The sequence below is a fragment of the Barbatula barbatula genome, assembly GCF_947034865.1.
Source record: "Barbatula barbatula genome assembly, chromosome: 11".
Lineage (NCBI taxonomy): Eukaryota > Metazoa > Chordata > Actinopteri > Cypriniformes > Nemacheilidae > Barbatula > Barbatula barbatula.
In genome coordinates this window covers 21,672,820-21,697,733 of record NC_136774.1, presented here as the reverse complement: position 1 = coordinate 21,697,733, position 24,914 = coordinate 21,672,820, and the positions used below count along the sequence as shown (strand labels likewise).

Sequence of the window (24,914 nt, the reverse complement as noted above, 5' to 3'; positions counted from 1 at the left end):
ATGTGCTTTCAAAGCAATCTTTGATTTGTCAGAGAAGAAAAATGACTTGTTATTGTAATGTAATGAGGCTGTAAACATTATCTTCCTATGGCAAAGCCCCATGGGTGAAGCTATTAGTCACCCTCGGTTCTGTTGCTCCTTTCAAGCTGTTTTCCTGGCCTCCATCTTCGAACTCTCTGCGGAAACATCCGGCGTCACACAAAACGTTTAAAATACTCCCACATAAATGAGATCTCCTGCAAAATGTTGTTTAGAACCAAATTTGACGCTTCCAATCTTTTATTTTGTAACGTCATTGACAGAGATTAAGCGTATGTGATCAAGCTGTCTTCTAGAGAGCTAGTGAGACTGTGATTTGTCTCGTCCTCTGCAGATTGTGACAAAATTAAACCAACTTGGGGCCTTGCAAGGTTTGAAACTGACATTTATTGCGTTTGTATAATGATGGCAAAAACTGAGCATGCAATCTTTACGGCGACGCCAGAGAAGAACCAGTGTTGGCATTTCAAAGAACCTTTAGGTAAAATCTTCTTTATAGATGCATTCTTAGCTTTTTATACACGTCTATACAACAGCAAGGTTTATTGGATGTTGAATCCAAAGAAACACACGCTGATAAAGTGTATAGCTTAATATACTGTACAGGTATAAATTGCTTAGCTTTAGAAGTAAAAACTGCAGCTGTAATACATCTTTTTTTTATGATAAACGTGTTTGTAATTTAAAAGAAAATGTACAAGAAATGTCAGTATAAAAACAATGGATGTCCATGGCAGGTCCCCACTAAATTTGTGTCTGTGTCAAAGGTCATATTCCATACCTTATATTCCATAATACAACCTTTTTGTTTGTTGGCCCTGAGGTTATCAGGTGATATCATATTATGGTCACAACGCGATCATCGCAGAAATACGAGACTCAATGACCTAAGCGATGATTTCATGGGTTATTCTGTTCGCCTGACGCTGCCGCAGGAGCTCCAACCTGGACCATTACATCATCGCTGTGAGATTGCACGATGATCCGCCCACCACATTTTACTGGAGGAGCGACCTGGTCTGACATTTCTATTGGTTAATGACGGCGTAACAGGAAGCTGCGAGGAGGCGTGGTCTGGTGGTGTAAGGGCGCTTCAAAAGCACTGTGAAAGATGCATAAGAGGAAGATGCTGATGCTGATGCTGATGCTGATGCTGGGGACGCGAGAATAATTTCACACCGGAGGCAAAGCTTTGAAACGGACCGACTGGGTTATGATGGACTTTATATTTAGCGTTGAATAAACAAACGTGAAAAAGTGTCCACAGATTACGTTAGAAGCGACAATTTGCTGAAATAACTCAAGAATCGCAGACAACGGTGAGAGTGAGACCATCCATCCCACGATCGCTGGAGGTAAGGGCGTTTCTGAACGCATTTCTTTTTTTTTTGTAGAGATATTTAGAGTAAAAGTTATACAACTGAGAATCACATAAATTACAAACGGATGCAAGACAAGGAAGAAAAACGATTTTAGTTTAAAGAAAAAGATTATGCTCTGAAGTTTGTGAGCTCGTCTGTGTTTTAATGGAGGAAAATTAACCATTGTTGAACTATAGTGACCATAGTTTGAATTGTGGTAAAACCACGGTAACCACAAATCTACCACGGTCTCACCACAATAACCACACATTACATAGTGGTATTGCTAATACAAATGGTAGTCAATCTGCCCAAAACATGGACACTATAGGCTACTTGTTTAATGATAAAACTACGGTTAAATTTGCTAAGGGGGGGTCATTAATACTTCAGTACCTGCTCAGAGACCCCCTGACCCCTATGAAGGGTCTAAAGCATCCGAAATAAAAAAACATTCAAATGAATACTTGTTTGTTCGGGTAGTTTTGTTTTCTATTTATTTGTTTATCTGTGTATATTGTTTATTTGGATTTATGTACAATTGCATAGTTTATTTGGACTTCTGTACAGTTGCATGTGATCTTTTTGTGGTGCAGTACCTTATTTTGTTTAATTTGTTCGTTTTGAAAGATAATTTGAGTATAACCGAAACTGTAACGTGTTGCTGTCATTTATTTGTTTGAAGGTCAAGTTGTAATGTAATGTCAAAACTTGAGTGACCTATAGACTTCGTGTAAAGCCAACCACAGTCAAAGTGTCCTGCCTATCATGGCTATTTCACCAAAGTCATATGTACTACAATTTAGTGCAATTTGAATTCATGAACCGAACGCCTAAATTATGCACCTCAGGGTGTTAAAATATAACTACATTTAAGTCATTTTAAACAATATTGGTGTGGTTTGATTCCACATTCAAGCTTATAAGTGCATTTATAATTGTGTCATCATTTCTCGTATCATATTGAACACACATAGAATATGATTTCCCTGACTTGCTTGAAATCTAGCGGACCTCGTTTGGCAGTGCGGCCTCGGTGATGTTATCCTGGTCGAGTGCATTGATATTTCCGGTTATGTGCATCAAACGCAAATGTGCTGTTTAATTATAGCTGCTCTAAATAAAACCGTGCGGAAGACCGACGAAGCAGCAAAGCAGGAGAAAATGGCCCGTGGGAATATGAGTGAACGCTGCAGAGACAGCACGGCAACCCTTAGCAGCCATAACTGATGCTTACATTCTTAGGTCACGTGACCTCACACTCCCTTTGATAACTGAGTGAAGATTTATTTCCTTGGGCACGTTTTCCTGTTTCTTTCTTGTTTTAGTGACAGAATCCCAACGTGAGATTTAATCTCTTTATGACTGTCAGAGGTTTGGTCTGCAGTATAAAAGACAAATGATATTTTATGATGCAATGCACCGTTCTTGCAAACAGGGGCATTGGTGACATTTTCGGCACGCATTGTGCCACAGTTGATTTAGTACATTTAAAAAACGTAAAACTTGTTCTATACTCGAGTGCAACTTCTTTTTTATTTTGCCATGCAATCCAATCTTGGTGAATGCGTTTTGAATTTCCTGTTTCACACAGATATGCATCACATTACGGAGATCAAGTGCATTGCACAAGCCGCCGCATATTACCATAGTGCAAATTTACTGTACTTAACACTGTTTGTATAAAGTAAACCCATCAAACCAAATCCGATATTGCACTTCCGGAGTTGCATTAGCAATAAATGTGTCCCACACAGCTCAAAGTGACACAAAGAGCTCATGAAATCTTATTCTGCATAGTTTCCCATTATAAAGGTGAGTGTAAGTTCAGGTGTCTGTGTGTTATCTGTTGAAGTGCCGGATGCAGAATGAGTCTCTCCAGCCTGAGAAGGGTTGCTGAGGGAGCTTTGCACAATCCACCAACGAGTTGTGTTTTGGTAGACGAGCACCGTTGCAGTCCTTCGAAGCGGTGAAGTAAATGGGATGCGCAGTGGGTGGACAAATGCATCGGGTCTCAGAACAAAGGTTCAGTTCTCGTGGACTTGTCCTTGAGAGTGTCTATTTCTCCAGAGAGATGCTTTCAGCTTCATCTCTCTCTAGCTCTGCATGTCTCGGTCGGCTCCTGTCATTCGCTCACTTTCTCTCGGTCTCTCTTGTCCGATCCACTTCCAGCGCTTATCTTTCTAATCAAAAAGGATTTCCACTTTCAAAGGGCACGGACAGGGCACAGGGCATAGAGACAGAGGTTCAGGCTGTTGAATAGGAATTGGACGTAATAATGAAATGTATTGTTTTGCATTTTTAATTTCAGTTTTGCATTGTGGTAGGAAATAAGAGAACTGATTTAGATTCTCAATTGAATTGAATATATTGCACAGCTCTGTTCTACACATTGGCATCTGCCGAAGTCAGTTTTATAGCCTCAAATATTGCCAGAATGTTTTTACTGTAATGTTTCATTAGAGACACTTCAATAATGACTCACAGATCTATTTATTCACTCAGCCCACTCTCCATGCAACAGTTCACTCTTCTTTATATGAATCCAGAAGGTGTGTATATAGTATATATGGACACTTATCAAGTGGGTGTGTGTGGATGAGTAGTGTTCTGGCATTTAGACTCATTCTTTTTATTCATCAGCTCAATAAGGGGGTAAACAACATAGTGGGACTTCCAATCGCATCTTCAAAAAGAAAAAGCATTGAATATTCCTCAAAAACAAAAACGCTTACGTTGGTTCTTTGATTCACTTTGTTTGATTCAGTATTCACGCTATTTATTTATTGCACCAGCTCTGGTTCGCATTTTCAACTTTTTTATACAGTTCTGCATGTTACAACGATGAAAATGTATATGTCAGCGCTGGCTCACGTCACCCTAAACACACACTTATAAAAGGTATTTTTTCGGCACCACTTAATGAAATGAATACAATTAAAAAGTAATTCTTGTTTTGAACTGGTATCGCCTTAAAACATCTTCTTCATCTGCTATGTGCTATCGGACTTTTGAATCTCGAGTCCTGCGTGTTCAAAATTTGAAGAAAAGTCAAAGAGATCGTTTTTCCCAATAAGTTTAAGTAGAATTTATTATCAGATGTAAAAGCTTCTTCCAGCTGGGGCTGTCACTCAAACATATATATTGAGCCGAACAACTGAATACACACTTCTGGGTTACAAGTATTTATAAAGTATGTGACGTCGATTCTGTCTTCGGGCTCCTCCCCTTCATCGGGCGGGCGTTGAATCCTCCGGAACCAATCACCTCGGGACATGTAAATCTGACTCCATTCTCCCCCAACTATTGGCTCCTGCAAAACATTTTGAAAATAGCCGGTCCTGCCGAGAGATGCGATTGACGCACACACACATACACTCACACACTTGTTTTCTGAGACCCTGCTTCTGCATTCCTCAGAGCTCATGTTACACACTTCTACCAACTAGTTTTCAAGACAAAGAACCCAGCACAGCATGGACATACTCATATCATTATATTTAACAGTAAAACAACAGTAAACATGAATTTATAATACATAAAACATCATAATCCCAATAATCCCTCTCTTGACCTCGACAGAGGTCAAAATTCTTGGTCCTCTGGGTCGTCAGTATAGCTGGATAACAATGGCATATTAAATGGTTTGGGGCTTTCCGGTCTCTCAATAGCTGAAACTATTAAACGATTACACAGTGATCTAAGGCAAGGAATGCAACAACAACCACACGTAATCAAAATTGCTATGAATACCCCTATAGACATCACAATAGACATTACTATTGCTTTCCATCTTCCCAATGTTTTGTCTAGCCAATCTCCTATAGGATTATTTACTCCTGAATGTTCCTTCATTTCTATTGACAAAGTTTTCAAACCTTCCAATGCCCTCGTCACTGATCCGTCTGGGGCAGTATTATTGGGAATGTATGTACAACAAAGATCACCAAACATAACACATACTCCTCCCTTCTCTGCCAACAGCATGTCCAGAGCCATACGGTTCTGTATAGCCATCAGTGAAGTTGGTGCTAGCTGCTCCGCTAAACCATCTACGGCATCCCTTGTCATATTTGCTAACCTCATCACATTATAATGTACATAATTAATCCTATCTACATTCTTGTTTGGGGTGACTGGAAAAAGGGCAGCTATTATGGGTATATTCTCAAAACCTGCTGCCACTTGGTTTGCTAGTTTATACTCATCCGGCACACCTCGTGGAATGCCTATCGCATCAATGTATGTCGGGCTATTTAATGATAAATCTACACTTGAACCTATTGCTCTCCGTTTTATGATGTGTCTCCTACGTTTTCTTGTCAATGTTGCTGAATTTATAGTTTCCGTTCTGACTGCTCTGTCACCTATCAGAGTTATTGGGGCTCCCAGTCTTACCAAAGCACACACTCCCTTTGCCTTCTCAGGTATCCTAGTAAACAATCTTCGATCTCCACAATAATAATATAAACCTGCTCTAGCCCACGTACCTATTTCAGTCCCATTATCTACTATGATCCGATCACACCACTCCTTATTTATCTCCCCCAGGTTGCTGGTTGGTGATAGACGTTTAATATCAAAACAGGTATAATTTGCTTTCTTCGGTGTAAATGGACCTGCCCGTGAAAGGTTGGTTATTGGTGGGAATATTGCTGCCAATGTGGTACAATTTTTTGGACTGGCCATCCGTGTCAATGCCAGCATACACTCATAGCCCCACGTATCATTTTGGTACAACGGGGCTGGTTCAATGTATAAATGAGGTCTTGCATTAGCACATCCAACACAATCATCTAACCTCTGTTCTCTGGCTGTGGTAATTATCCATTCCAGCCACAAATTATTTTCCCCATATCCTGTAGCTCTCTCTATCATATCTTCTGGTTTTAACATGGTGTAATCTATTTCCACCACTACATTCTTTTGTCCTACCGATAATGGCTCAGCTATTGTCTCATTTCTTTCCTCCTCAGGTGAACTGTCTATAACAAATTTTATTACTGCTTTTTTATCTGTTCCTGGGCTGTGCACCCCCATTATAAGGAAAAACTCCCCTGTATAATTGGCTGATCCCGTTCTGGTGGATATTGAAAGGGTGAGTGGATTTTGACTTGCACTGTAATCTCTCTGCATTTTTAAATCAAATTTTGCCGAGGTACGGGTCCAAAGGCTAGGTTGTTCCGGAGTCCAAGCACCTGTATATGCGATTACCTTATTCCATGATGGACACCATTCACCCCTATAGGTTTGCCTAGACTGGGACACCTTACAAACACTATCCATATTCCCATCCATACATATATATATATTGTACCCCCTCCATGAGCTATTTTTTCCCCCACAATTTATGACAGCGCATAGGTCGAAAGTAAATGATGTAGTCTTACCCCAAACATAATTAATTACGAGTTGTTCACACGGTAACCTCGTATCGGCTATGGCTTTTTTGTGTCTCGATTTTGATATGGTGTTGTTGCTTTCCTGACCCTTAGTTAGGCTAAAAATTATTCCTACTATAACTCCTGAAATTATTAATAGGATCCCCGACAGCTTACAGTTTTCCCACAGCTTCATCTTGTTGCCCTCTCTTGGACTTTAAAGGAATAATAAACACACTCTTGGAAATTAAAATGGTTAAACACACAATATACTTAATGGGAATATGCAATTAAGGAAAAATATATATGGTTAAAATCACACAAAATAAAATGGTAAGGAATGACAATATAAAAATCACAATAGTAATATAAAGGTATAAAAAATAGTAAATATTAAAAAATATGGAAAACAATAGGTATGAAAATAATAAATATGAAAATCACAATAAGAACAATATATAATATGGTTATAAAGAATATATGGTAATACGTATTTCCCCTTGAGTATTCACTCAAAATTTATTGCACTGGAAAATGATTCTACTGTCCTTCTCTTTGGTCGCAGCTCATTCACCCGGGACACCTGTCTTGTGAACGATTTGCAATTGTTATTGTACTGGTGGTGTTGTGATTTCACCTGTGGCTTCTTCAGCCTCTGGTTCTCCTTCCCTCTCTTGGACCTGTCTACGCAGGTCCACCCGTGTCTCTGCAAGATCCCTTGAGGGGGGGTCACAAGCTACACATGAGGTTAAATGAAACCAAGTGTCACCCTTGCCCTGCAATCGAACACAATGTGATGTCCTCGCTGTCACCCTATAGGGTTTCGACCACCTCGGCTCATTCCACTTTCTCCTGAACGTCCTCAGCCTCACCCACTGTACCGTCGTAGGAGGGGGGTCTGCTGCTGGAGATGGATTGACCTGGCATGAAAAAGTCTTAATGAGAGCAGTCAGTTTATCAAAATAGACAGCGTGAGATAATGGTGTCACAATGGCATCCGACAGTGCATTCCGTGGCCCTGGAAACTGCCGACCTGTAAACAATTCAAAAGGGGTGAATCCTGTGATTCGGTTAACAGATGATCTTACTGACATTAAGGCCAATGGCAAAGCTGACAACCAATTTAGTTTTGTCTGTGCACAGATTTTAGCCAATTTGAGTTTTAGTGTGAGATTCATTCGTTCAACCTTACCTTGGCTGGCAGGATGCCAGACTGCACCAAATGCATGTTTGAGGCCTAGGGCCTTTTCAACGACTCGCAAATGTTCATTCTTGAAATGACTGCCATTATCTGATCGTAAACGCCGGGCGAAACCATAGCGCGGAATATAATGGTTAATTAAACATTTTATCACCGCCGTACTGTCTTCTCTGCCTACAGGATAAGCTTCAGGCCATCCAGTGAAATAGTCTACGATTACCAGAAGATAACGCTTACCCTGTATCCTCGTGATCATATCTGTGAAATCAATCACGATTTCGTCCCCCGGACCACCGGTCAAAGGAAACGAACCCCTTGTTGGTTTAATCGTGGGTTTAACGTTATATCCCTGACAAACTTCACACGTGCTCACATGTGCTGAGACCATAGCTTTTAAAAAAGGATGCCACCAGTACTCAAGCGCTCTCATCATCTGTTTGTCCCCGACATGGCTCACTCCATGAACCTCTACCATGAGGGAATGACACAGACTCGCTGGGAGCGCCGGACGTCCATCCGGAGCTTGCCACAGTCCGTCAGAGGCACGAACAGCTCCATGTTGTGCCCACACAGAGACTTCTTCGGGGGTACAGCGCTGATGCTCTTTACAAAGGTATTCCCTTGTGAATCTCGGCAATAAATCATTAGATGTTCTTTCTGATGTGCACATCATCTGCGAGGACACATAACCAGCAGCAGCTTTTGCCGCCAAGTCTGCTGCGTCATTGCCTCTGCTCAAAGAGCTATCCACCTTAGAGTGACCAGCGCATTTAATCACTGCCACCTCTGAGGGGATCATCAGAGCCTCTAAAAGGTCTCTGGCTTCACATGCATGTGTTATTGGTCGACCTGACGAAGTGATAAAGCCACAACGTTTCCACAACGGCATTTCTACGTGTACAGCTGTAACAACATAAGCAGAGTCAGTATAGATGTTTACACGGTGTCCACCAGTATGTCGCAAGGCTTTGATCACTGCTATCATTTCTGCCCTCTGTGCTGACTGCTTCCCCTCTAACCTTGCTGCATCCCTCGTAATCATCTCATGTCCTACCTGCTCTACCACTGCATAAGCCGCTTTCAAACTTCCGTCCTCCGCCCTGAAACAGCACCCGTCAGTGAACAAAATCATGACTGGCTCAGGGCCAGTCAATGGTTTTGCAAACAAACCTGGTCTGACCACTGATGCCCTCTCTGTGATCGGTGCACAGTCGTGTGGTTCTCCCTCCTCCACCAAATCTGCCATGTTAATGCCCTCATGCGTGTATATGATATGGTCGGCGAGCAAAATTGCTGCAATGCGTCGCTGTCGTAAAGGGGAAAATGTGAATGATTCAGAATTAACAAAAGATGCGATTGAATGCGTGGTTAAAACAATTAGGTGGTGGCCCATAACAATGTGAGACGTTTTCTTCACTATCTTTGCCAGGCCTGCGACAAACCTGCTGCATGGTGGCTGTCTTTGTTCTACACTGTCCAACAACATGCTAACATACATCAACACTTTTCTGCCCCCCTGGTCTTTTTGATAAAGTACCCCATGTGCACTTGACCCTGTCTCAGAGACGTCTAAGTGAAATGGTGATCTGTAATCGGCACTACTGAGATTAGCTGCATGTGCCATCTGTTGTTTCAGGTTAATGAACGTCCGTTCAGCTTCCTGTGTCCACTCAATGTCTGCTCTCAAATTCTTCATACCCTGTTGTTTTACAAGATCTCTCAAAGGGGCTGTTAATGAAACATACATTGGAATATAATGTCTACTATACCCTGTTAGGCCTAGAAATGACAACATCTCTTTAACCGTGGTTGGTTTTGGATGACTCAAAATTCCTCGTCTATGGGCTACAGTTAGCGTGGAGCCCTCTGGGGTGATCATGCGACCTAGAAATGTAACACAAGGTCTGCAAAATTGCAGCTTTTCCTTGCTTACCTTGAAGCCACTTTTGTGTAATTGTCTTAACACAGCTTCGCTCCCCTCCAGGCATCCTTGCTCTGTTTTGGCTGCCAAAAGGAGGTCATCAACATACATGATCAACACACAGTCTCCAGGCAAACTACAGTCCTGTAATTGTTGTTTTAATGCATGGTTAAAAATTCCTGGTGATAAAACAAACCCCTGCGGTAATCTGTTGTAAGAATATTGACAACCTTTGTATGTAAAAGCCACATACGCCTTGCATTCCTCTGCTAAAGGGATACAGAAAAATGCGTTAGCCAAATCAATACATGTAAACCAATTGTGCTCAGGTGTTATCACAGAGAGTGCAGTATACGGATTAGGCACTGTTAACGATGGTGTAGCCACAACAGCATTGATTGCTCTCAAATCATGTACCAACCTGTACTTATTCGTGCCTGGTTTTGGCACCGGAAAAATAGGTGTGTTCCACCTAGATTTGTATGGTGTAATAACACCCCTCTCTAGGAGACCTTTTACTGTTGCGGCCACACCCTCGTCCGCCTCAGGTTTGTTGCGGTATTGTGGAATCCAGATTGGGTCAGGTGTGCTTAACTGAAAGTAAACTGGAGACATGTTACAAAAACCTACATCTGTTGGGCCCTGAGACCAAAGATCCTCAGGTAAATTTTTTATGATGTCTGGTGCTCCTACACTATCTGACAGCTCCCTGCCATGGAATCTAGAAACCTGCACATGCTCTAGAGCTCCAGTGTCTCGTGTGGCACCTTCTATCCAATAGGCTTTGTGTTTAGGTGAATATTTAACATCTGATTTTTCCGTGGGCTCCCAATCCTGGGCGGCCAACAGTGTTTTTGTAACCTTACCTAGCTCCCTGGCTTCATGGCTTGGGTGTAAGGCTAACGATATGTGAGGTGCTGCTGTGTCTGCCATCTCATACCACTTCAACTGCTCTTCTGTCAGCTTCACTGGAGCCATCACTCCTTCTTTACTCACAAAAATTCCAGCTCCCTCCAACACCCATCTGTCTCCCTCCACTTCCTGAAACATGTCTTCATAAATGGTTATGTCATTTCTGTCATAAAACAATGTACAATGCAATGGGTCTATGGGGGGTAAATAGATATCTAAATTTGAAATCCATGAACGGTATTTGTTATACAGTTCCATTGTGGTGCCCCACTGTGCGTCATCATCTAATTTTACCCAGTAAAGATCAGCTGCCTCCTCCTCCCCACACGAGGTCAGCATCCACTGGCTGTCTGTCGTATTACCTGATAGGGAACAGTTAATGGTTGTACCATCTGGAAATGTAACTATTACCCCTTCTGCTGAGCACAGAATGCTAGCCCCTAATTTTATTAATAAATCTCTTCCCAAAAGAGGAATGGGAGCATTGCTGGAGAAAAGGAACGAGTGTGATAAACATTGATTTGCCACTTCAACTTTGAAGGGTTGTGTCATTTGGTGGCTTTCTCTCCCCCCAGAGAATCCGAGGACCGTCACAGTTTTGTCACTCAGATCAGATTGTTTTATGCCGCCTGTGACAGTCGAATAGGTGGCTCCGGTGTCCACCAGAGCTTTTAATGGTTTGTTGTTTACCATTAACGAAATGAGAGGTTCGGCCCTAGCCCTCATTTCGGTTCTCTGGGGGCCCCTTCAATAAACGCTCGCGCCATCCTCCGGGCCCGATGGCGGGAACATCGGCACCTGTAGGTTGGAGGGTGGTGGAGGGTATTGCCCCGGGTTGTATGGGGTTTGTGGTTCCCTGCCGCGACCACCGGCACCACCTCTTCGAGGACCCCATCCCTCCGCAGGTGGTCCGTTAAACTGACCTGAAAGCTGTGGACACTCTCTCATCCAGTGGCCTGCCTCACCACACACGTAACAATTTCCCCCGCCCTGCTGCCTCCCTCCATAAGACCCCCTCCCTCTATTACTACCCCTCCAATTGTTCCTTTGTCTATTTCCCCTCCCACCTGCTGCATGGGCTTCTGTATCATAGGGTGGGCCGTTATATTGGTAAGGGGGTGGCTGGTAGGATTGTTGTGGCATTTGCTTGCTCTTTTTTGTCCCTCCCTCATTTTTTGCTTGTTCTAACTGTAGTTTTAACAACTCTATTTTTATCTTTTCTAATTGTTCTTCCTCTTTTCCTGTTTTCTCTACAGCCCTATCTGTGTGGTGGACTAAATGCCTTTCCCATATTTCGTTACTAGCAATTGGAATGTCAGGGTTATTTTCCATTATTTGTTTAACACCACTAGGGGCACCTGCCATGACTGCTGCTCTGAATATGTCTCGTGTAATTGGGTTGGTTAAACTATTTTCTTCCACCATCTGTTCCCACTCAGCAGCGCACCTGAAATAATATGCTGCACCTGTCTCACCTGGTTTTATGCGAAACTTTATGTTTTGGTACACGGTGGGTGGCAATGGGTACAATCGACCGAGTGCCCTGCCCACCATTGTAATTACTTTTGAAAAATCAAGATCATTTGGATATTGTAATGTTTGGGCTTCGAGTTCAAAACTCCCCATCTGAGAGGCTGTCAAAATCTGACCCAACAGACACCTTATGTCACCCAAAGCCAAAACGGTACCATGACTCAAGGCCGTTAATTTACTTAACCACTTAGAGCCCCCTGATGTAATTGGAGGAAGTTTACTGGAAATAGCAGTCATGTCACTGTGTGACCAGGGCTGGTACTGCACCCCAGTGCTCTTTGCTAACAATGGGGCTTGTACGCCTGGATATAATTGATTAGTATGATGACTCATTGCCTGCTCTCTCTGCTCTGGTACGTTAGGGGGGCAATGATCAATTGAAAAATTAGACAGCTGCTGTTCTTTTTCCCTTCCCCTAGTTCGTTTTGCTATTGGCTCCTCATCCATTACCATCGTTCCCTTAATACATACTGTATGCATCGTGCCCTGGGCCTGACCTATTGTTTCTATAGGGCCAGCTGCTCTACAACTTCCCCTTTCATCTTCACTTCCTACTCCGTTCTCACTACCATCACTTCCCTCTGGAAGTTCCATATTCTCAGCCATGTGGCGCATTGTCTCATTCACCTGAGCTCGTGCCGCATGTACCTGTTCTGTCACTACCTTGCCCAGATGTTGTACCTCCTGTCGAAGTTCTTCTAATTCTTTTAAATCACAGTCTAAAACTCCCTCTCGTACCTCAAGCACGACCTGTTGTTTGCTGTGAGTCGTATTTGGTGAGATGTAGGGGGGGGGCTGAGCAATAGGCGGGGCAAGAGGCGGGGCAAGAGGCGGATACAATGGGCGGTACTGTTCAGGGGGCGGTGCTAGTGACTGGGTCTCTCTGTTTCCATCCTTCACTTTCAGTCTAACATCATCGTCTGTAGCTTTCCCTTCTTTCCTATGTCCAATAGGTGATATAGCTGTCGCCACGAGGGCAAGACGACCCCATTTTCTTAAATGTTTTTCTAAGTCACACCCTTTACTTTTATATCTACTTGCATTATACCATTTAATCGTTTTTTCATCACCTTTATGTCTGACTAACCTACAATGAGCCTTTTTCTCCATATTTCTTATTTTCGGGGCCAGGGGCACTTTAAATGTCTCTGCCTCTTTCGTCCATGCATAATTATCACACAATTCTATCCAACATTCCTCAACCTCTCTTTGTCTTCCTTTTTTCTCTCTTGGTTCAGCCTGTGCAATCATCATCTCAGCGATACTCTGCCATTGCGCTAATACGGTCGGACATTCGTATTCATCACACTCCTTTTGAAACTCTGCCATTCTTATTATATTTATTTACTTGTATATATATATATATATGTATTCAATATAACTTTCCTACTAGTTTCTTTACGATCGTCTCCTTACACCAACTTAGATTATACACATACACAAGGCCTACACACCACGTGCGAATTTTCCGTTCACTTATGCATTCAACTAAACACCACGTCTAAATACTTTCATCCCCAATACCATTCATACAAAGTAAATAATTTACGGATCTCTTGTCCGAAGGACTTTAACCTAAATGAATTTGTGATACGCCGATCACGGGATTTCTTTCCCAACAATTATACAGAACTTTAATCTGTATTTAATTTATGGCTTCCTTAGCCAAGGGACTCTAACCCGTAAACAGAGTTTAATCTGTTTTAAAACAAGACTCTAACTTGTTTTAAAAGAATCTTTTAAATCTGATTTTCCTTATTTCAATTTTACTCGTCTATTCATCGAGATGTTCATCAAATTTAACACAGAAATTTAGTATATCCAATAGCAGAATTCGAAATAACAGGTTTTCTGCTTACCTTTGTATTTTAGCCGGCCTTTTGTGTTAAATCTGAATCGTCTCGATATCTTTTTTTCCTCCCCCACGGGGTCCGCCGAAATGTGGCGCCAAAACTTCTCTTTGTCCTTCAAATCACGTCGTCGGGGTCACCAACTATCGGACTTTTGAATCTCGAGTCCTGCGTGTTCAAAATTTGAAGAAAAGTCAAAGAGATCGTTTTTCCCAATAAGTTTAAGTAGAATTTATTATCAGATGTAAAAGCTTCTTCCAGCTGGGGCTGTCACTCAAACATATATATTGAGCCGAACAACTGAATACACACTTCTGGGTTACAAGTATTTATAAAGTATGTGACGTCGATTCTGTCTTCGGGCTCCTCCCCTTCATCGGGCGGGCGTTGAATCCTCCGGAACCAATCACCTCGGGACATGTAAATCTGACTCCATTCTCCCCCAACTATTGGCTCCTGCAAAACATTTTGAAAATAGCCGGTCCTGCCGAGAGATGCGATTGACGCACACACACATACACTCACACACTTGTTTTCTGAGACCCTGCTTCTGCATTCCTCAGAGCTCATGTTACACACTTCTACCAACTAGTTTTCAAGACAAAGAACCCAGCACAGCATGGACATACTCATATCATTATATTTAACAGTAAAACAACAGTAAACATGAATTTATAATACATAAAACATCATAATCCCAATAGTGCCATGGCTTTAAATGAACTTCAGGGTATCAAAATGTTGAATGTCCCACTTTATAAAATGTGTCGGTATTAGTTGCTGTGAAACTTATGTGCGGCCATCTTGGCCATGAGTCTGTAGAGGAAGAAAGGATCGAAATGGGACCTTCTTGGTAAAATAAAGGATGGATGGATGAATTAAATAATTAAATAAATAGGTAGGTAGGTATATGTTACACTAATACTGCTATATTTGGATGCTCAAACTGAGAAAGGTCAACTAAATGGCTCACATATAGTTGTGTCCGTATGTTAAAGCTGGACACTACCGTTTCATTTCATGTCTAAATAGGATGTTAGGTAGGTTGGATTCATATAAATAAAACCGTTTGTTACGTTGGCAGGTGTAGGTTGAGGTTAGGAATGCATCCGAGTATAATGGAGGGTCGGGGGAGGACGTGCAGTTTTGGCCCAGATGCTTCTCTCCTTCACACCAATTAACAGCAGTTTTTACCTTTTTTAACCGAATTACAAAAGGCAAGGATGAAAATTAAAGACCTGCCTGCAGTGCTCTCAATAATTAATAACCCATCCATTAATTTTTCAGCGTCTCAAATACGTTTGCAGATGCGAGAGGCTGTGTTCAGGCATTGCAAATAAAAAGCAAAGGAAAGTCCTGCAACGGAGAGATTAGCCCCAGAGGGTTATCGGTTACACGCGCTTTTAATCTCCGATCACTGTATTACGGCACATCTGCGGGTAACAACATCATTGTCTTGTATGCCCTTAGTTGTTATACCTTGGTGTGATCTATAGTCACGTGTCGTTTATGAACGTTCCTATTACTGCTTATTGGTTTTCAGTAACCAAATATTGACATTGTGCTTTACATTATATGTACATTGGAATTGCTTTTAAAAACTCAGTCGCAAAGATTGAGTGGTAGAAGTTTGGAGCAGACTTGTGGACAGCTGGCTGGATAATCTCTCTTAAATTACAGTTTAAGCCATTCAATGCACTTTGCCTGAAGAGATGTGGTGCAAGTTTTTTATCATAGAAACACATCAACCAACATCTGTCCAAGAGTGCAAAATTTACCAGGAAGTGTGTTTTTACAATTTTTATTACTAACATAATGTAATTGGCAACAGTGACATAACATAACAGATGAAACGTTGTTTGGGAAAAAAGATGAGAAGGCCGTGCTGATAAACAAGTGTATGCTTTTAAACCTGAGATTTTTTCCCACAATTCATTGCGTATCACCTGTGCTACATGAACGTTTTGCTTAATTAAACGTGTCGTTTACCGCGCTTGTTTGTGTTATAAAGTGCAAAAATGCAACACGTTACGATGCAGTTATCATGAGTGTCAGTTATATATCAGCAGTGTTGGGTGTAACTAGTTGCTAAATTATTAGTTATGAAATGAAGTAATTGACATAACTGTTTATGATATGTTATTGTATATATTTGGTCAGTTTCATCTGACATTTGTCCTTTAGGGCATAATTCCTTCTTTCAATTCTCTGTATTTATGTTCAGATTCATCAACCTACACTACTCAGGTCAGGTCATTTTTTATTTCATTCATCTCATCTCTCTCTCTCTCTCTCTCTCTCTCTCTCTCTCTCTCTCTCTCTCTCACTCCTCTCTCCTCTCTCTCTCTCTCTCTCTCTCTCTCTCTCTCTCTCTCTCTCTCTCTCTCTCTCTCTCTCTCTCTCTCTCTCTCTCTCTCTCTCTCTCTCTCTCTCTCTCTCTCTCTCTCTGCTGTGTGTCCAGCCTGACACATATGTAAAAGGAAGCCCAGGGGCTGGTCCTTTTTGCTTCTTCCTGTCAGGTTGCCATGGTATCAGGCAAGGTGGCCCCATTTCCTGCCGCCGAGAGGTGGCCAGGGGGGGTTACGTCCAGAGAGATCGTCCCACTGTCTAATGCAATCAGACAGGCGTGCTGGGTAGTGTCACACGCTACAGCCAGACTGTGGTTCAGCTGATGCTCTTACACTGACACAGAGCAAGCAACCCCTCCTTAAAACTCCCCAATACTCCACCTTTCTTCCCTATACTCAGGTGATCAGATCTCGGTAACAGCAGGACGGCTGAAGCAACATGGCTGATGCTCAAGCTAATATTTCTGCAGTCTGTACATAATGACGACCATAGAGGCCCCCGAGATGCTGAATTTCATTACAATTTGCTTTCTAAAGCATCTTTGAACACAACAAGGTGTCAAATCGACATTTAGTGGCTTGCATTTGCATTAGCCTATGTTTTTTTTAAATCGTGATACGGATGTTAAAATCCAATCCTTCTGCATGAAATTGAACAATAACGCAACCCCAATGATTTATCTCTCATTTTCGGTACTCATATCCACAGATGACAACGCAAGTCTTTGAGGAACATCAGACTTCTGAGGCTCTTTGCTGTTCATATTTGGCAGGCTGCGGATAGGGACACACCCCATCCCTCTTTTTTACCCTCCCCCCGTCTCATCTTGCCCCTCTTCAATACACCTCTCAGGGGAGTTAATTTGTGTTCAATGCATGAAAAGATCAGAGTGCACGGGGGTGGTTTAGGGGGGGTTCATTTTTTCTTGTCGTGTTTTTATTTCTAGCGCCAGTGCAGTCTGAGCATCTTCTGAGAATTTCGAACAGGGTATCGCTGCACAGAGTCTATCTATCTATCTATCTATCTATCTATCTATCTATCTATCTATCTATCTATCTATCTATCTATCTATCTATCTATCTATCTATCTATCTATCTCTCTATCTCTCTATCTCTCTCTCTCTCTCTCTCTCTCTCTCTCTCTCTCTCTCTCTCTCTCTCTCTCTCTCTCTCTCTCTCTCTCTCTCTCTCTCTCTCTCTCTCTCTCTCTCTCTCTCTCTCTCTCTCTCTCTATCATCTACCTATCTACCTACCTTCGTCTGTCTGTCTCTCTCTCTCTCTCTATCTGTTTCCAGTCACCAAAATAATGTTTTGAACAGTTTACGTAAATAAGTTGGAAAACAGATGTTCAATGGCGTGGTAAACATTCATTATCTTCAGAATTAGAAGCAACAAACACATGCAACATCAACCCTGTGCTGTCCTTGTTAGTGTCTTATTTTGCGTATGATATAACAGAAAGGGAGGTTGCGCCTCATTGCATCAGTGAGTCTCTTCTAATGTGCCATCAGGATGTGTGGTTTGCCAGACAAACTTCGTTCCTCTTAGCGATGTGCTTTGATCAAAGTTGTTGTTATCTTTTTCATTCATTAGATCTCATTTGACATCTGTCAAATACAACAAACAGGTATAATAAAAGTCGCTGGAAGATGCTCCTGAAGAGTAGTTCACCAAAGCTTTAAATATCATCATTAAAGACATCCTTGTTCTGAAGACAAAGAGAACGATATTTGGTAGAATGTTTATAACCAAATAGTTCTTGGACCCCATTAGGAAAAATCACTTTAATATTAGTCAATAGGGTCCCGAGAATGGGTTACAAGCATTCGTCTCTTTGCGCAACCAAACCAGACCAGAATATGATTTTTTGGGTGAACTATCCCTTTAACTTGCCCTCAAATTGTTCTAAACCTACATGAGTTTTGCATCAAATTCTTCAGTATCAAAATTTTGAATACTTCAGTTCCTTCAATGCTGTTGATCTTAGTAATTCTTACTCACAGAATAGCGATAGAAGACATATTGTTTATCTTGTAGGTTTTGGTAGTTAAATGTCTGTATGAGTCATGCCCCATTAACGGCTCACAGTCTCCGTTTCTTCTCTCGCACCTCCTGCTAGTTCAGTTCAGCTCATTAGCACTGAGCGGCAATCAGGGGAGAGATGCATCACAGACCCGGGCGTGGAGGGGGATGAAACGCTACTGCATCACCAAAGACTCCCATCTGAACCCAGGGCATTACCCTTGAAAGAAAACAGTTTGTTGCCTGATAAAACCAACGAAGACAAATGCCACTATGCATCAACGTAGGTTATTTTTAGGGCAAATGTCTTAGTTTCTTTGGCCTGAGATTTAATATGTGTCGTTTGGTGGTAAGCGAACTTTAAAGTGGTCAAATGCTCAGGGCTACATGCCCATGAGACCCGAAACGCTTCTAGCCTGGAAATTTTGCATCCACGGATGTTTAAAGTGTGATAAAGTGCTCGGGATCAGGTTTATTGTATTGCTGTTTATTTTGCCCGTCCTGCCTTACAGTTACAGCCCCTCTGAGAGCTGTTACACTTAACACTTACAAGATCTTGGTATTCGTTCGGGTGGACTTACGTTTACGGGAAGATGTTATTGAGACAGGCGATGCGGCGCGCTTGGGTCTTTGATGCTTGGCTCCTTTCATGTGTTTGTCAGAGGTTGGCAGGTGTATTTTTGCATGCAGGCCGCAACGATGCTGCATGCTCACTAACAATCGCTCGCTCTTTGACTAGAATGAGTGATGACTGAATAATCAATTATCAGAGAGCACCCGTGAGCACTGGCAGGGGAACGACGCAGAGGAAATTGTGGGATATTAAAAATGTCAGTTCGGGATGTTTATTGCATTCATATATTTATTTCAATATTTGCTTTGATTTGTTTTGCGGTGATCTTAAGGAGAGCAGAAAAGATTTTATACGAATCTGCAGAAGCTGATGCTAAAAATAACTGTATGCAGCCGGAGAAAAAATTAAGAGACTGAATTTACAGTATAGGTATGTGTTTAGGTTTAATGCTCATTTTAGTTTCATTCTGTGAACTTCTAACAATATTTCTCCCAAATTTCAAATAAGAAGATTGTTTCTATTTGCATTTATTTGCCGAGAATAAAAACTGGACAAACAGGTCAAAACAACAGAAAAGATGCTCTGTATGTTTTCAGATGTCAAGTACTGCAAAGGAAATTATTTTGTACTCACTTTTAAGCAATACAACAGTAATATTTGTACACGTATTGAGGAAAATTATTTTTTCATATGATAACCTGGATTTTTATCACAGTTTTCATGTGTCTTGTCATGCTGTCAGTCTTTCACATTGCTGTTGGATGACTTTGTCACTCCTGAGGTTTGATTTAGTTGAAATTCAACAGACCCTGGACTGAAATGACCACAATACATCAAGAAATGCTGATTAAAGTACTAGTAAATACTAGTTAAAATACTAGTTTCCTAAGGAAAATTCTGACATCATTAACTCTTATTCGTGTTTATCTTAAATAAAAGAATGCCATTACATTTCTCAAGTCTGAATATGACTGCTTTGTGAGATGAACAGAAAGAATATTAATCATTTGTTTCACTGAAAAATAATTCATGCAACTTAGCATGCAGCTGCATATGAAGTCTTGGTTGTGATTGCCAACCTGTCCAATCATATTTGTTTGAAAGCTGCATTAATGGTTTGACTAGTAAATGAATGAAGACTGATATAAGATCTGTAGAAAAGAAAAGGACTTTGACTGTGAAGGGGCTGCTTTACTATGCATGTTTTGTTTTAATATGAAAAATTTTCTCTCACTTTTGAGATATTTTTATTTCTAAGTGCACTGTTCCTTTAATGTCATTGTCACTCGGCAGACATCATAAGCCATGCATGATTAAACACCTTTTTATGTTTTGCTTTTTGCAGGGCTGGATGAGAAAGGTCCCATCTTCCATTTTGTCGAAATCTTCCCTTGAACTGTCAGCTTCCAACTGGGATCCTCAATATGGAGAGAACTGCTATTTCCACTACACTGCTCACAGTCTGTTTGCTTTTGGCTGCGTGTCGCTGTTCCCTTGCCGTTCCCTTCTGCCCTGCCCAGTGTGTCTGCGAGACCCGCCCATGGTACACGCCGCAGTCGGTCTACCATCAAGCAAAGACCGTTGACTGCAACGAACTCCATTTGAGCAGAATCCCCTGGAACATATCAGCAGATACTCAGGTGCTTCTGCTTCAGAGCAACAACATCTCCAGGGTGACCTCAGAACTCCGGAGTCTGGTCAATCTCACGGAACTGGATCTCTCACAGAACCACTTCACGCAGATCAAAAATGTCGGCTTGACCAACCTAACCCAACTGGTCACGCTTTACCTTGAAGAAAACCAAATTAAAGAGCTGCCTGATTTGTGTCTGAAGGATCTAGTCAGCTTAGAGGAGCTTTATATTAACCACAATCAAATCTCTTCTATTGGTCCTAATGCATTTTCAGGCTTGGGGAACCTGTTGAGGCTCCATCTCAATTCCAACAAGCTCGTGGCCATAGACAGTCATTGGTTTGAGGCCTTACCCAACCTGGAGATCCTGATGATCGGTGAGAATCCGATTCTCGGGCTTCAGGATATGAATTTTCACCCCCTTTCTAAACTACACAGTTTGGTGTTAGCGGGAATGGGGCTCAGGGAAATCCCGGAGGGTGCATTCCAGGGATTAGAGTATCTTGAGAGTCTCTCGTTCTTCGATAACAAGCTGACGGCCGTTCCGAGGAAAGCCCTTCGGGTTCTACCCAGCCTCAAGTTTCTGGACCTCAATAAGAACCCCATCGTCCGTATACAGCAAGGTGATTTCCGTGACTTTCCTCACTTGGAAGAACTCAGTCTGAACAACATGGAGGAACTGGTGTCGGTGGAGAAGGGGGCATTCTCCAACCTTCCACAGATGGCCAAACTAGAGCTCTACAACAACCCCCACCTGTTTCTAATAGACCGCGCTGGTTTTGTGAACATGCGCAGCTTGCGCACCTTATTGCTTCATAACAACGACCTCACGTTATTGCCCCATGAGATTACATCTGCCTTCCCCAGTCTGGACGAAATCAGTCTACATAGCAACCCCCTCAGGTGCGATTGTCTTGCAAACTGGGGCCCAGTCCTGGGCAACCAATCGAGTCTCAAACTTTTAGAACCCCAAATAACTCTTTGTGCCTCACCTCCACATCTCATTGGCCAGTCTCTACAGGAGGTGGTGTCTGCAAGTTGGAATGGGGCGAGCAATACCTGCCTGCCTCTGATTTCCCAGCATGGCTTCCCTCCACAGCTCAACGTCACCGTAGGTCAGCTTCTAACACTCAGCTGCTGGGCCGTGGCCGATCCTGCGCCACAGTTTTACTGGGTGACCCCCACCGGTGACAAAGTTACATCCGAAGCTGTTTCACCATCCTTAAACGAGGGTGAGGGAATCAAGAAGAAGCACCGGATGCAAAACCAAGGCGCTCTGGAGATCCCACACATTGAACCGGAGGATGCTGGGCTGTACACGTGTGTCGCTTGGAACGCGGAGGGGGCGGACACTCGGAGTGTCTCAGTGTATGTCGATAAAAGTAACTTTGACGGGGAACGCCATAGTGCAGGTCACCATGGGGTGATGAACACCACAGGATCCTTAATAGTCCTAGCGAAAATCATCCATGCCCAGTCTGTGGTGCTAGAATGGAAGGTCCACCCATCTACCCCCTCCGTCACCCATGAAGCGGCACAACCCAAGTGGCTAAGCGCTACCGTTAAGATCGACAATCCACAAATTAGCTACACAGCGATGGTTCCCGTAGATGTCCAAGAGTATAACCTCACACACCTGCTTCCCTCCACAGAGTACCAAGTTTGTCTAACCATGGCCGCCACGGAGCAAACCCAGCACTCTTGCATCAACGTGACCACCAAAGAAGCCAGCTTTGCCGTTGAGATGGTCGCCCAGCAGACCAACGTAGCACTGGCGGCGGTCATGGGCTCAATGTTCGCCATATGCATCATGGCGCTGCTGGTGTTCTACATGGGACGGCGCATGAAGCAGAAATCGTGTCACCACTCTCTTAAGAAATATATGCAGCACACCACCTCCATCCCTCTGAACGAGCTCTATCCACCTCTCATCAACCTCTGGGAGACAGAGACTGAGAAAGAGAAAGAAGGACCTGTCGACCCTCAAAACTCACAGATAGACACCTCAAAAACGTACATGTGGTAGCTGCACTACAGAAAGTAGAGAGACGTTTGAAACAGTGCGTGTACTGTCTTGAACATAAAGGACATGTATTACTGATTTGTCATCGTGAGAGATAAATGTATTTTTAGATCGTACCCTTTGACACCGAGCACACTTGGTTGCAGTTGTGATTTGTTCAAATGTACAGATGCGGGCAGCGAAACGCAGTCTATGCTCTTGCGTTACATTGTGTTTTCTGCGATTAATACGTTAAGCATGCGAACATGTTATTTCATATCATTTTATAGCAAGCTAATACAGATCTACACTATTTATATCACCTCACACATATCAAATCACATGATATCAGTATCACAGCTTTTGCATGAAATCTTTGCATGATGTTTTGGTGCTAACATGGAGAGTTTTTTTCTTCCTCGTTTTCTCATTTCTAAAAATAGACAGGTGAGAGAACGTGACGGAAATGCGTGTTCATTGCCCTCAATTGTCTTTAGTCTGTCACGTTTTATCACCTGCGTTGTAATGAAAATTAAACTTAAACCAAACCTGCCAGGTGCTACGAGGTTGCAGTTACTGCAAACTAATTTGCTGTCACGTGAAATTAATTTCTGGAACACAACACCACAGCTGTGCTTGCATTTTAATATCACTTTTAAATATCTATTTATTAAAGAGCGCTTGATTCTGACTGTTTATTTGTACCGACTGAAAATATATTCGACCTTTGATAGAAATCGTAATGATCATTGCATTCAAATGACATTTACTTGCAGGCTTTTATCGTTGCTACTGTCCCACCAATAATTGAGTCTGTTTTGCACCTCATGCATTTGCCATTTTCATTACACACAAATTGCTTCAGGTCTCATTTAAACATGTTGCCAAATTCAATATTCACACAGGTCTTTTTTTGTTAAAAGCATGATGTTGTGTATTAGGACAACAGGAGTGTGTGTCGGGTGAGAAAATAAGAAAATAAATCAAGTGTAATTTTTTCCTCGCCTAGTTTAGCTTCCGGCCGTAGCCTTTTCCTCAAAACACATCAGATCTGTTGCTGTTACAATAAACCGTTTTGTCGACAATGCTAGATCCTATTGGTTAAATCAAATGTTTGTATTGTATTGTATTAATACAAATGTTATACAAGGCATTGTTAAAGATATACAGTATGAAAAAAGGCTGACCCGACTTCAGTAAACATCAATAGATTTACCACCATGAAATTTGTTGGTATTTTACTTTTTTGGGGATGAACTCTAGCCTTAAGACATCTGTCCAGATATTAATGAAATATAAACCAGATTACGCTTTGATATATCTTTTTTCCAAATACGTACCTTTGAGAACCGTGTGTTTTGAACCAAAGATGAGACACATTCAATCTCTCTCATCATTAAACAGTCAATAAGATGTCATGATATATGTTTTCATCACATGTTTGCTCGGTTTTGTGTAGGATCTTTTTGTTGTCTTTTGAAAAATATTTTTAATACTGCTATGCTGTAATTTATTTATAATGTGAGGTCATAATTGGCATTCAATTCATTTAGAAACACATAGAGTAGAATTGGCATGTAGTAGTCAGTTCTGATGTGAAATGTTGAAGATGGCCATAATCCTGTCATATGTTTTTAACATGTTCTTTCATCACTGACTGTAGATCAAATTGTGTGTTATTATTGGAAGAAGAACACAGAGAATGTCACTTTAGATTAAGCATAAACTATATCACTACAACTCTGCCCTCTAGTGGCGGAGAACACTAATGACGTCTTATACAAGTCTCAGTGAATAGCAGGGTATTTTGTAATAGAAGAATATTATTGTTATATTTCGATTAAGTCAAAAATAATGGTTTTACACTATTAAGACGTGTTGTGGCGTCCGTGCTGCGTAGTTCAGGAGAAATTACTGTCTGAAGAAACATTTGAAAGAAATAAACACAATATCACTACAGCCTCTGTTTTTCTTACTTGTCTCTAAGAAGCGAGTGTCAATGTATAGATTGAATCATAAATGCTAAAATCTCCTCCATCTCTAGGTAAATGATTCCCTTTATTACCATTCAGCTGTATCACACAATGTTCTGTGTTATAAAATCAATTCATTATGAAACGGTTCATATGCATCACG

General features: G+C 41.8%; 1 protein-coding gene across 1 annotated transcript; it reads left to right on the top strand.

The window, feature by feature from the left end:
- Positions 1–1,154: 1,154 nt before the first annotated feature.
- On the top strand, positions 1,155–24,736 carry LOC306900885 (leucine-rich repeat neuronal protein 1). The gene is made up of 2 exons (XM_079468232.1): positions 1,155–1,394; positions 20,489–24,736. The coding sequence occupies exon 2, from the start codon at positions 20,568–20,570 to the stop codon at positions 22,800–22,802; it is 2,235 nt and encodes a 744-aa protein (XP_079324358.1). The 5' UTR covers positions 1,155–1,394; positions 20,489–20,567; the 3' UTR covers positions 22,803–24,736.
- The last annotated feature ends 178 nt before the right edge of the window (positions 24,737–24,914 follow it).